Source organism: Egretta garzetta, unplaced genomic scaffold (assembly GCF_000687185.1).
Source record: "Egretta garzetta isolate BGI_Z169 unplaced genomic scaffold, ASM68718v1 scaffold188, whole genome shotgun sequence".
NCBI lineage: Eukaryota > Metazoa > Chordata > Aves > Pelecaniformes > Ardeidae > Egretta > Egretta garzetta.
The window spans coordinates 1,345,455-1,358,442 of NW_009260622.1; the positions used below are offsets into that span (position 1 = coordinate 1,345,455).

General features: G+C 41.0%; 1 protein-coding gene across 1 annotated transcript in view; it reads left to right on the top strand.

Moving 5' to 3' along the window:
- The first annotated feature begins 581 nt into the window (after window positions 1–581).
- Window positions 582–12,988, top strand: part of CBLN4 (cerebellin 4 precursor) — a 22,432-nt gene continuing 10,025 nt past the window's right edge. Inside the window, exon 1 of the mRNA XM_035900837.1 lies at window positions 582–668. Within this exon, the coding sequence (XP_035756730.1) occupies window positions 582–668 (87 nt within the window). The remainder of the gene's footprint in view (window positions 669–12,988) is intronic.

The following is a 12,988-nucleotide window of genomic DNA, read 5'->3' on the forward strand; positions in this document are numbered from 1 at the left end:
TCACATCAACCTCGATAAATCCCCTCGAGGGAAGGGGATGCAGCTGAACCCCTGTCCTCCACAGGCTCTCCTGTTCGGAAGCTGAATCTGCTCCCAAGGGCAGGTGCACACAACTTCGTTTCAAAGAGGTGAGCAGGGATCATAAGTGCTCTTTTAAAATGATAGTTCCCTCCTCTATTTTGAGGAGTCACTGAGGAAGTGGAACTCTACCCTGAAGGATCCTTATAATCCTCCTCTTAAAGGAGTGCTCTGGCCAGAAGGTGTGCTGAGCAGCCAGCACCTCATCCCTGGCCAGTGAGCAATAACTCCAGGGAAATATCTTCAACAGGAGGGCATCAGGTGTTAAGCAAAGATGATGAGCAAAGAAGTAACTGCTCTTCCAGCTTTATGAGAAGCAAACCTGGCACCAGCTGTGAATGCCAATGGGCTTCAGTGCTTAACTTCTCTGCATTAAATCCACCCGTCATGTCTAAAAAGATCTTTGAGGAAGAGGCTCAACAGACTATGTATTTAGTCTGCTTAATATCATCTTCCAGGCATCTACTGGTCATACTTAGAAACTGTCTTGCATGAGGTAGAGGATGCCTGAACTAGAGCGCTGCATGGCAGCAGCAGCAGCGTACCCAGCAGGTCCCCTCAACTCTGTACCGCCGGCGTTGCTGCCATCTGTAAGCTCTTGCATGTCTGCTCTAACCAAGTCCATCATTTTGGCTTTGCAACAGTCTTGTCAGGACTATGCTTCCAGTTAAGAACATGCAGTCCATGTTTCTCAGAGGCAAAAGGAATAAAATAAAAAACAAATAGCAAAATTAGTACCCCGATACTAATTTTACAGAAAATTATTTACAGAAGCACATAAAGGGATTTAATTTTCTGGAAAACACATTGGCTATATTTGCCTCAAGCCAGCATCAGGGCAGTGATATCTGGTTGACACTGAAGTCAGTGACATCTGGTTGACACTGAAGTTAGTGGCATCCATCTATGTTCCAGGGGCTACAGCTTTCTGATTGAAAGAGGAAAATGAAATTCCTTTTTAATTTCTTGCATGTCTATCCTACAATGGCCTATACAGTGCATGTATGTGAAATGTAAACAACACTTGCAGTTTTTGATGTGTGTCGTTACTGCTCCAAAATCTGAACCATCTTCATTTATATGTGAATCATGTAAGATAATCCTGAATACAAGTGCCATTTCCATGGTATCAAGATCCCTGCATCCCTGAACAGCATTCGTGATGGTCATGATAAGTTTCATGTTTTTCTACCATTACCTTAGCTCAGGAGTCCTGGGAAGGCTCTTTTAACTAAATAGTTTTTTTCTCTTTTTTTTTTTTCCATGACTCACTTTTTTCCCCTAGTCTTTTTTCTCTCTTATTATATCTAACAGCTTGTACTTGTTTTATAGCTCAGCTGGCATGGCCTCTTCCAATTAAAAATACATTCTACACAGTAGTCGATATTCTGTGTCTTTGTGTGAATATCCTGGAGCATTAATTTAAAAAATTAATGTCCAAATACCTTCTTGGCAAGAAGTTCTAGCCCATTCAGAGAGCACGAAGCTTTCCTATGGAGTGGGAGCTTACTGAGGAGACACGTTTCAATTTTCTCAAACAAGCTATTTCTTTAGTGCCTGGGTGTTTCAGAGATCTCCTGATTTATATGTAAAAATAAATACATAGACCTTGTTCCTTACCTCATTCTTTTTTTCCCAGCTGTTGTTTTGCATAAGACTGTGTTTTTCAAGTTTCTTAGACTCAACTGTATTACTAAGTTTTAGTGGCATAAAGAATAATAGTTGCTATGCCTCAACATTTATTTGGAATTATATAGACAAGCTCTAAGCCCCTGTGTGGCTAATGTCCACGGAATCCTTCCTGAGCAGCTGATGGTTTCATCCTGCAAATCTGTAGTCGTAAAAGTCAAAGCGTCGGGTGAGCCTTCTCTTTGTGGAAATTAATATAACTGGGAGCACTCCAACAAGGAGCAACCTGCAAGAGCTGTAGTGTTTTTACATCTGGGTTATTTGTTTACCTACAAAACCCACAGAGCTGACCTTTGGCATATTATGAAATACGAAAGCTTAACGATGACATTATATAAGTGGTTCTGCTCAGGAAAATTAGACTCAATATTCTGTTGTGTGAAGTAAGGCTGTGGGTCAAACGCGCTACTGATTTTTCTTTCATGACAGCTCAGCTGTGCAAGAACTACTTGCTCCAGAAGGAGAGAGAGATTTCTCTTGAAAGTTTGTTTCCTTAAAATGCGCATGGCTGGTAGCATATGCAGTACTTCAGCAAGAACAGGAAAGACAATTTCTGGATCTCAGATTAAACATTAGTTGTCTCCAGCAAAAATGTGACTGAGAGAAGCCCCACGCGCTGGGATCAGAGCTCCCTGTAGAAATCTCTGACTTCATTCGCCTGCCCAGTTTCTCTGTGTAGTCAAGCCTGCCTGGAGAACCGCTGTAAGAAATGGAGCTCCTAGAGGCACGGGTCACTGAATTGACTTGAGCTCCCAGAGGGGCCAGTGCTACATGTGTACCAGCACTCACAAGGGCTTTCTAAGAATCATGCTTTGAAATACAAGTATCTTCCCCCAGAGGCAGAAATTTCCCAGAGTTTCCTCAAACCAAAAATGTAGAGCACTGAGATCATCCAACGCTCAGTGGAAAAAACTGAACTTCCATAAAGAGGCAGTGGCTGAACTTTGCTTTCTGTTTTTTTTTTTTTTTTTTTCCTTTTTTTTTTTATCGCTTAGACGTCCTTTCTTGAGGCTGCAGAGGTGTTCTGTGCCTAAAAGCTTTGAAGTCGTTTATGTATGCTGGTCTTCTAGTCTGAATTAATGTTTTTCAAATGCAAACGCCAATTACAGGAGAAGAAAAATATTGTGCTAGACAAAGTGGATAAAAACATGGGGTCTCTAAAAGGGAACCTCTTGGGCACTCACTGTACAACAACTAAAGCATGAAAGTATTCTTAGGAAATACTCCTGTGCGTAAGAAGTGGCTGCTAATGATGACTTAGAAGAACACAAACAAATTTCAAGGTGCTTACCTTAAAGCAGGGTGTATTAAAAAATTCAAACTGCTTTGGGCTACTTTGACAAAGTTCTGAGGGGCTCCGACTCAAACAGGGACTCGCAAAGCTCCTGGTGAGATCCTTCCTTGCATCACTCATGAAAGTTTTGCTGTGGACGTTCACAGAACCGAGATTTCATTCCCTGATTTGAAAGAGATTTTCAGACTGCCAAAATGCGCAACTATTAAAGTTTTCTCACCAAACTAAATGCAAATATTCACTTTTTCACTGTTGCTGTTTGCTACCCAAGTAGAATGTACCAAAAGTTGAACCATTGATTTGATTCCCAGAGTAGCAAAGAGAGCGAGCCATTTAATGGAAACTCTAACTCAGACTCATGCAGGTATGGATACTTTGTGCAAATGAGATTTTGTTTAGCATTAACTTGAGTATTGCATGTCACAGCATATTACTGCAGCTGACGTGACGCGTCTAAGAGGCAGCCTGCGCTTTCTTGGGTATACATTGAAATGATTGCAGGGATTGCTAAATGCGTTAAAGCCTTACACTTGCTGCCTGTTTACCCAGGGATGAATTTTGCCCAGTGAGAACGTTTTAGTCAAGGACAGTCAGCAGTAATTAAACGACAGAAAACTACAAAGTAGGTAAATATTGCTTTAAGCTCATTTTACAAATGGGACATTTGAAACAAAAGGTTTCAGATGCAGTTTTTAAGTCTCTGGATGCACTTTAAAAATGCTGCAATGTGTTTTGAAACATAAATAACTGTCACTCTTTTGCTTGCACAAGGGTAAGTAACTGGTGATGTACGTTACGGTGACATCATTTGCTCATGAGCATTGAACTAAAAAAAGAAAATAACTCCAAAGGTTATTGTCCATAAAGATCAAGTACTGATGAGTGTATTTATACCAAAATTCTTGTGTAGCTTCTAGAAATTTTCCCGAACAAGCTTAAAAGGTCTTGTCCTGAAATGATGTCATTATAAATAGACATTTGCTCGACTCAATTTCAAAACAGGAACTTTTCTCAGCCAGTAAATAATTCCCAGATAATATCCCAAGTTGCTGTCATTAATGCTTAAACTGAAGTTTGTTATTTGGAATCCTGCCATTTAAAACAATCTGATGTCTCACTTTGTTGTCAGGAATTAAGCTGATTAGGAAAATTAAAAACAACCAAAATCCTTTTGATTATGGATTTACTGAACTTGCCCTGCAAAAGGACAACCCGGCTGTGATGACTCTGCTCTCCAAGCTCAAGTACGGCTCTGGCTGCATTTGATGAAAGCGCCGTGCGGAGCCAGCCTGTGGTGTGCCGAGCTGACGGGTGCTCCTCTGGCTCTCATTTAGAGGTCCTGACTGTACCGTACCCGTGTGGGTGTGCTGTGCAAAATAGACATTTTGGGGAATGAAATTTAGTAAACAGTTGTGATTCATTTCAATAGCTCCCACCTCTTCCCCTTGCAGTTGTGCAAAAACCGTCAAGTGTTATTGAGCTGCACGTAGAATATGACTGTCTAGAGATTGCAGCAGTCAGTTGGAAGGAGGAAACCTAAGTGCCAGTCACTATTTCAAGAAACATTTGTATATTTTTATATTGAAAATTCATTGGTTAAAATAAAGAACCACCATTGGCACAGAGGCCAGAGCTCACATCTATCTCTCTTCAGGACAAGGCTGTGGGCTGTAGACTGAGGAGCTAGAACCCCTAGAGCCTGATTTCTATGAACATGGTGACTCCACTTGGCTTTCTGGATCCAATTCTGGGGACCATATGCACAAAAGTTACACAGAGCCTGCATTTTAGGTGTGTAAATACTTTCTATCAATTAGTCTCTCCATTTCTGCAAGCAGGAAGGCTGTTCTGACACCCTCTTCAAAGGGCTGGACTACATGCAAAAAATAGCTTCAGTGTTAAAGTTTTTTATCTGAATTCCCTGAGATGCAGATAGTTGCTTATTAGCATTCATCTTGAAGTCATCCTGTGGAAAAACTTTGTGCAGCTGTAGAGGAAGTTCAGTGTGATGCAGTCAGTGAAATTTTGTTACCTGCTGCAAGACAGCCAACGTTTCAAGATGAAAATCTCATAGATTAGGATTGGCGTTAAACCGGGAAGGAAGATACTGTTTATTAAGAAATTACTTTTGGAATGGGAGTATCAGGGAAGGGCACCTGCATCAAGAATTTTGGCTTCAGAGTGATTACTGAATACTATCATCTCTTCATAAGTATTCTGTGTTTGGATATTTGTTTAATTTTCCTTTTGTTTTGCCTAGTATTTCTTTTAGATATTTTGGCAGCTTCATTGGAAAGAGAAAAAAAAAAGCGGGGGGGAGAGTTTTAGCAGAATCACTGAATGGTGGAGGCTGGAAGGCACCTCTGGAAGCCATCTAGTGCAGAGCAGGGTGCCCCAGACCATGTCCAGTGTGGTTTTGAATACCTCAGAAGATGGACATTTCATGATTTGTTGGTGAGTTTAACATTTCTAGAGGTTATTAGCTGAGGACAAAAGAAAGACAAAATGTGAGCTCAGGAGCCTCATTTCCTTAAGGAAGTGGAATAAAAAAATGGCAACAGATTGTCACTTGGGAAAAAGATCTACCAGCCAAGGGAGAGAAATTGGTGGGTTTGATAGACTTGATTCCTTAGCTGTGAAATAGATATTTATTGTTTTCTTCCTTGCATCTTTTTAAAGCGTTCAGTACCAAAAAGACAGATAATAGATGTTTCTTGTTCTTGACAGTTTTGCTTGGACATAAGCAGAAAGTTCTGCTTAAAAATTACTCAGTGACACATCCAGGAAATTATTCAAACTTAATAGAAAAATGCTTTTAAAAGTCTTGATCTTTTTCCATCCCAGAGGTGGCTGTAGTTCATCTATAAGGAGTTCTGGATTACATATACTTAATTATACAATGTTGGGGTCCTCTGGGATGCATTTGATTTCCTTAGAAAGTATAGAGGGGATTTGAAGGAGGACTTCTAACCCAGCTCTTGCAGCACTGTGTGTTTCCCATGCACTGGCTGATCATCTTCAGTGGTATTGTCTTGTTTGGCCCTGGCCCTAGGTGGTAAATGCGTGGTTTCCAGGATACTTTCTGTGAGTGTGGTTTGTAAAGTATCACATACATGTACAAATAATAGTGAAAAGTGCCATTCGTGAGCAATTGTGAGAACTCAGCTTTTGGGTTAATGGCCAAGCCTTGCAGGACACATAGGGAATATGTTTTACCCTTCATACTGCTGGCATAATTTTCAGATTAAGAAAAGATGAAAGGATGGAAGATGGAAAAATTAATTTAATGCTTTTGTACTGCAGTAGTGATGTAGGCACAGCAAAGAGGAATGCTGCAAATGTGGTGGTGTGCTGGTTTTGGCTGGGACAGAGTTAATTTTCTTCATAGTAGCTGGTGTGGGGCTGTGTTTTGGATCTGTGCTGGAAGCAGCGTTGATAACCCAGGGATGGGTTGGGTCCTGCTGAGCAGGGCTTACACTGAGCCAAGGCCTTTGCTGCTCCTCCCAGCAAGTGGCTGGGGGGGCACAAGGAGCTGGGAGGGGACACGGCTGGGACAGCTGACCCCAACTGACCCCAGGGGTATCCCACACCATATGATGTCATGCTCAGCATATAAAGCTGGGGGAAGAAGGAGAAAGGGGGGGACACTGGGAGTGATGGCGTTTGTCTTCCCAAGTCACCATTAGGTGTGATGGAGCCCTACTTTCCTGGAGATGGCTGAACACCCACCTGTCCATGGGAAGCAGGGAATTAATTCCTTGGCTTGCTTTGCTTGTGTGCAGGGCTTTTGCTTTACCTATTCACCCGTCTTTATCTCAACCCATGAGTTTTCTCACTTTTACTCTTCCAATTCTTTCCCCCATCCCACTGTGGGGGGGAGTGAGCGAGCAGCTGGGTGGGCTTGGTTTCTGGCTGGGGTTAAACCACGTCAGATGTCAAACTTTATCGAGGGTTGAGAGTGCTGAAAAATAAGGATGTATCTGAGATGTATTTCATTCAAACTTCAGGGTTTGGGGTTTTTTTGTCTTTATCCATATGGGATACTTCAATGGGCATATTTGGAGGAGTCTAGTATCAACATCTGGGGAGTGACTGCTTATGTATGTCTGTCTCTTGCAAAAGAAAACAAACCAAAGAAAAAATAACATAGCAAAACATTGTAAACCCCACTGTTTTTCTTGCCACATAATTTCTGTGACAAGAGCAGTTTTAAACATTTATAGGGACACATAAACGCAAAACTCAAACTTGAAATCATTTAAACTATGTTTTAAATACCTGAGCAAGGAGAAAAATACTTTTTTTTGGTTAGGATTCCATTTTAGGGAGATGCAGGAGAAGCCCTAGTTAGGCTTGCTGGCGGCAAGTAAACCTTGGAAGAAAGTCTTGCATTGCTTTGCTTTGATTAAAAACCGTCACAATATTTAACCAGATTAATCAGTTCCCACATGCTAGGAAGGTTAGGCTACTCATACTTCATGTTTATCTCTAAATATGTTGCTAATTTGTAGCTGAAAATTATTACACCAACTAATGAAGTTGGAGATAAATTAAAAACAAAAAACCCCAAACATCCTTCCTTCTAAAATTGTCTATTAAGCTTCATTTCCAGACCACTTTAGGTAATGGTACAAATGCAAGAGAAAGTGAAATTTGGTCCTGAATCCTCAAGTAGGCAACCAAGAGAAACAGGTACGGCAAAAGTCTTACTTTTCAAGCTGCCTGAATAGTGGGCAAGTTACACAGTACTATTTCCATTCTCTGACTGAAAGACTCATTTACTCATTTTCTAACCCATTACCAATTGTGACCTGCAAATATTAGAACTGAATAGACACTTGGTGTTAAATATTTTGCAGATTTAAGTTACACAAATTGCATGCACTCCCTAAGTTAGCCCCACAATTTGTAGAAGAAAATGTACATTGAGATTATAATATTTGCTATCCAAATGACCTATTAACCAAAATATTAAGCTGAGAAAATTACACCTTGGTTTTAAAAGATGTGCGCTTTTGGGAAAACAGCAGAAACAAGGTTTGAGATACTGTGTTCTGCCTCTGAAAGACTGAAGTAAAATTTAGACACTTTGAGGTACTTCTGCAATCACAAATAATTTCTGGAAAGGTCAAATTTTAAAGAAAATTTCTAGAAGAACTGGGGTTAAATTTTCTCTTCTCCCTCCAGCCCTGCTGATCCCTAGCAAAACAAATGAAAAAAGAAAGGAAAAAATAAAAGGAAATGGAAGGGAAGTGGAAGTGGTGAAACTACCACAACAAAACAAATGTCAAGATTTTTCTTTGGAGGTTTGTCCTTCAGAAATTAGCCAGCATTTAACCATAAAGTCTGTAGACAAAACAAACCTCTCTACTTTCCTCAAAGAAAGGATTCATTTGGCCTAAGACCATTTCTTTCTTTGAAGTGGAAAGTATGCTTTTGGCGTCGATCCCCAAATAGTTTTGTTCCTTTAATCCTTTTCTTTGGTTAATTAATTTTAAAGAAAGAACTTACTCACTCAGCTTGGTTCATCTAGGCCTCTCCATATGGAGCTTTCCTGTGGTTGTTGCACTACTATGCCAGCCCAGCTTGCCTCGACACCAGCACCTGCAAGCAGCTTGACCACTGCAGAAAGGTTAAAAATACTTGTTGGAGGAGTGGAGAATAGTTGTTGGAAGCCATATAATGTGGAGAAGAAGTAAAAAAGAGTGCCATGAAACATTTCTGTCCCAGTTGCTAAGGTGTTTCTAGGGATTTGGAGGGCTGTGCCCAGCTTTGGAGACTCGCTCTTACGATATTAATTCTAAAATGAGAGGAGAGAAACCAGCTATTTGAAGGTACCATACTGTGATTTTGATATGTTTCCCAATAGTGTGTGAATGTAGCAGGACCCTCTGATATGACCCATGCTGCAAGGAGGCTGGAAACTAGTCTGAGCAGCAAACAGATGCAATGGAAGTTGGTAAGTGAAAAAACCCGAAACCTACAGTATATAAAAAAAATCAGGTTTTTCTCTTCTGTTAAAGCTGGCACATCTCAATAGATGGCACTAAATATCCTAATGCAAAGCCGTTCCCCGTGGCATCCTCCCTGAATATCATCACAAGTCTTCCAGTCAATCCACTCCCTTTAAATTTCAAACAAGCAATACAACCAATGGACAGTCTCTTAACTCACTATCTTTGACACTTCTTTTAACACAAATTATTCCCTCAGCAATGCTATTTTTAGTTTTTCACTGGCCCTTGCTATGAAAACCACTCAGTGAGAAATCTGGGAGAAATTCTCCTGAGGAGGTAATCTGTGTACCTCGATTGATATCAAAGAAGATGTGCTAAATTACACCACTTCATGATCTAATTTTTCTGTGGTTTCCTTGACACCAAATTAGCAAACTATATCCACAAAATGTATTCAACAGTTTAAGCTAAACTGACTACCAGCAGATTGCTGAAGCCTTTGCAAACTCCATCTTGACTTCACCGTAACCACATTGCTCAGTGCAACAGGCTCTGAAGCACAGAGCAAGTAACAAACCATGTTCCTTCCCCTTCACTTCTGCTAAAAGAGAAAGATTTTCCTGCTAGGCTATTTTTCTGCTTTTCTGACCGTGTCATCTGATTTTATTCCATCTGGGCAAAAATCACAACTTCTTGCCTCATTAAAATGCAATTGAAAAATCTAAGATCTTTGCATAGGTCAGTGCAACGCTTTGCAAAATTATTTATGTCATAAAATTGCACAAATGTGTCAGGTAAATTAGTTGAAAACACAACCCCCCCTTTTTTTTTTTGACATGAACTGAAGTGCAATAGTAAAAAAAGAATTCAATTTTACTTTATAACGAGTTATATAACTGCAAGCACCTGCTATAAAGGCAGTTAATGTATGTAAGTTGGTTTTATGGTCTTAATCCACCAAAGCCCTGTTTTTACCAGAGGGTTAAACATGTAAATTAGAAAGAGAATTACTGGAAATATTTTGATTAAAAACAAACATGAGAAATATTAAACTATTTGTGGATAGCCCAGCCAAGATTAATGATGAAATTTACTGGCCCATTGATGGCGCAAACAACTGACTCCTTAGGATCTTTGAAGGAGTAAAACGAACCTTCAGGGTCAAATTTTGCTCTCAGTTTTCCACTGATGTAAATCCAGACTAAATCTATTGGACTCAGTGTAAGAGTATAACTGTGGAATATTTCCAGACATCCATCAAAGAGTAACTGCAGAAAGGCGCTGCCGTAAGGAGTCGCAGAATCTGGCCATAGGCATTTCAAATCTGGATTTGCACTTTGTGCTTGGGCCTGGAGTGTGCTCAGGTTTGCAGTATTGGCCAAATAGAAGGTCTGGCTGTGTAAGAAGTGCTGAATAAAGACCTCAAATGCCAATGCTGTCAGCACATCTGAACAGTTTTACCTTTACACACATGCAGACATCCTGCTGACTTCATTTTCTTAATCACCTCTAAATTTCTGTTTCCTAAGATGGCCAAAACACAAATTTATTACAGCAGAGTGTCAGGGAAATTAAAGAAGCCCAACAAATCTAAGTAGGCAATTGTTTTTCACTAGTTTCTCTGTTCAGATGCTGCAGAAAGTTTAAAAAAAACCTTGAAGATGGAACCAAATGAAGAGAGGTACATTAAAAATAGGCAAACATACAGAAAAAGCTTACTTGAAAAGCCAAGCAAGGCTGGCTTTTAGGTTAAAATAAAGCAAGGAAAATCTAGGCTTGATTCTGCATCTGAATTAAATAGCAAAAACTTCTATTCATTTTAGTCATTCTAGCCATATGCATATGCATGGCTGAAGATTTTATTAGATTCCTATAGAATCTCTTTACATTTTATGCCTAAATAAATGAAATGAACTTTACTTTATAAAATATTTACAGAGTCTTCTTAAGAGCCATTAAGCTCATTAGCCAGGTGAATTCGTTTTGGATTTGGCCAACAAACTATGTAACTAGCTGAGAGCCACAGGGCCAGCTGTCTAAAAGACAAGTTAGTCTGTACGGGAGCCAACAGCCAGATGGAGACGACAGCCAACTCAGGAAATACAATATTTAGCCTGAAAGAATGTCAAAAGATAGTAAAAAGTCTGACCGCTGAGCTCTATAAACAGAGGTTTGATTCGTCATCAGTATTCTGCCTTTGAACCCAGCCTTTCGGCCTCCCTCTCCCCCCGCCGCTCCCGCACCGGTTCACCTTGCACGTCCTCCTTAGGATGAGTTCAGCAAAAAGCCCAGTAGAGCAGGACTGGAGCTGGGGGTTTAATCCTTGGAGGAGGCTGATGGGTGCTCAACCAGCTCACTACAAAACCGTGTTACACATTCAGCAAACAGAAAGCTCAGCTTGACAGAAGGGAAATATAATTAGGATAAAGAAAAAAGAAAAGGAGAGGAAGGAGGGCTCCTGTTATCGAGGGCTTAGGAGAATTCATAAGGCCTCTAGACACGAGCAAGAAGCTCAAAAGCAGGAGAGGAAGTCTGAGGCAGATTATTCCTCCCTTTTGTAAGGATAAAATGACTAATTATACAAAGCAAGATGTTTTTTTCCAAAGAGATATGAAAGGTATCATGCAATATTGATACAGAAATTGTCTTTAATGCAGGTTTACAAGCCAAGAGGTAAAAGAAAATGTAAATGTAAACATGGTGTTTTCTCCTTATTCTCCCTGGGGCTCTTCCCTTTGTCAGAAAAACGCCTAGCATGCCTGCCTCGGTACAGAAAGTTCCCTGGGACAGGGCAAAACACTTCCAACTGGAGATGGTTTCAGGCTTTTACACTATGTGTCCAGAAAGGGAGAGAAACAGTGAGTTTAATCTAACTGAATTTCCATTCTTGAGCATTGTTGCTATTTATTTTACTCATTTTTCTTTCAAACGAAGAAAAAAAAAATCCCTGTTAGAGGGAGCTGGATCAATACTAAGAAATTCTTTGTCAGATAAAATAAGAACGATCATTAACCTTGCTGCTTATGAATTAAATGCAAACCGCACCTTTCAACTCGTCTTTCCCACAGCATCCCCAGCAAACTTCCCTCATTTTGTTCAGCAATTAAAACCCAGCCCAACCACCCAAACACACACTGTTACTAATAACCTTTAAGCTCTCTTCCTGCTGCATGGGTGGGAAAAAAGGAGGAGGTTTTTCGTGATATGATTCAGGTGTTTTGGTGACAGGGGCTCTTCACTGTTTACTTAGGTGTGGATTTGAGGCTGGATTATACATATTATTGGGCTGATTTTGGCTGGGACAGAGTTAATTTTCTTCATAGTAGCTGGTATGGGGCTGTGTTTTGGATCTGTGCTGGAAGCAGCGTTGATAACCCAGGGATGGGTTGGGTCCTGCTGAGCAGGGCTTACACAGAGCCAAGGCCTTTGCTGCTCCTCAAAAAAAGCTGCTCCTCCCCCCACCCCACCAGCGAGCGGCTGGGGGGGCACAAGGAGCTGGGAGGGGACACGGCTGGGACAGCTGACGACAGTGCCGACCAAAGCTGCTCTATCACTCCCCTCCTCAGCTGGACAGCAGGGAAAAAAATATAATGAAAGGCTTGTGGGTCGAGATAAGGACAGGGAGAGATCATTCACCAGTTACCGTCATGGGCAAAACAGACTCAGCTTGGGAAAATTAGTTTAATTTATTACCAATCAAATCAGAGAAGGAGAGAATAAAAAAAACCCCGAATATTAAAACCCCTTCCCCCCACCCCTCCCTTCTTCCAGGCTCAACTTCACTCCCAATTTTCTCTACCTCCTACCCCCCAGCAGCACAGGGGGATGGGGAATGAGGAATGGGGGTTGGGGTCCGTTCATTACACGTTGACTCTGCTGCTCCTTCCTCCTCAGGGGACTCCTCACACTCTGCCCCTGCTCTGGCGTGGGGTCCTCCCCAGGCTGCAGGTGGGGATCTGCTCCCCCGTGG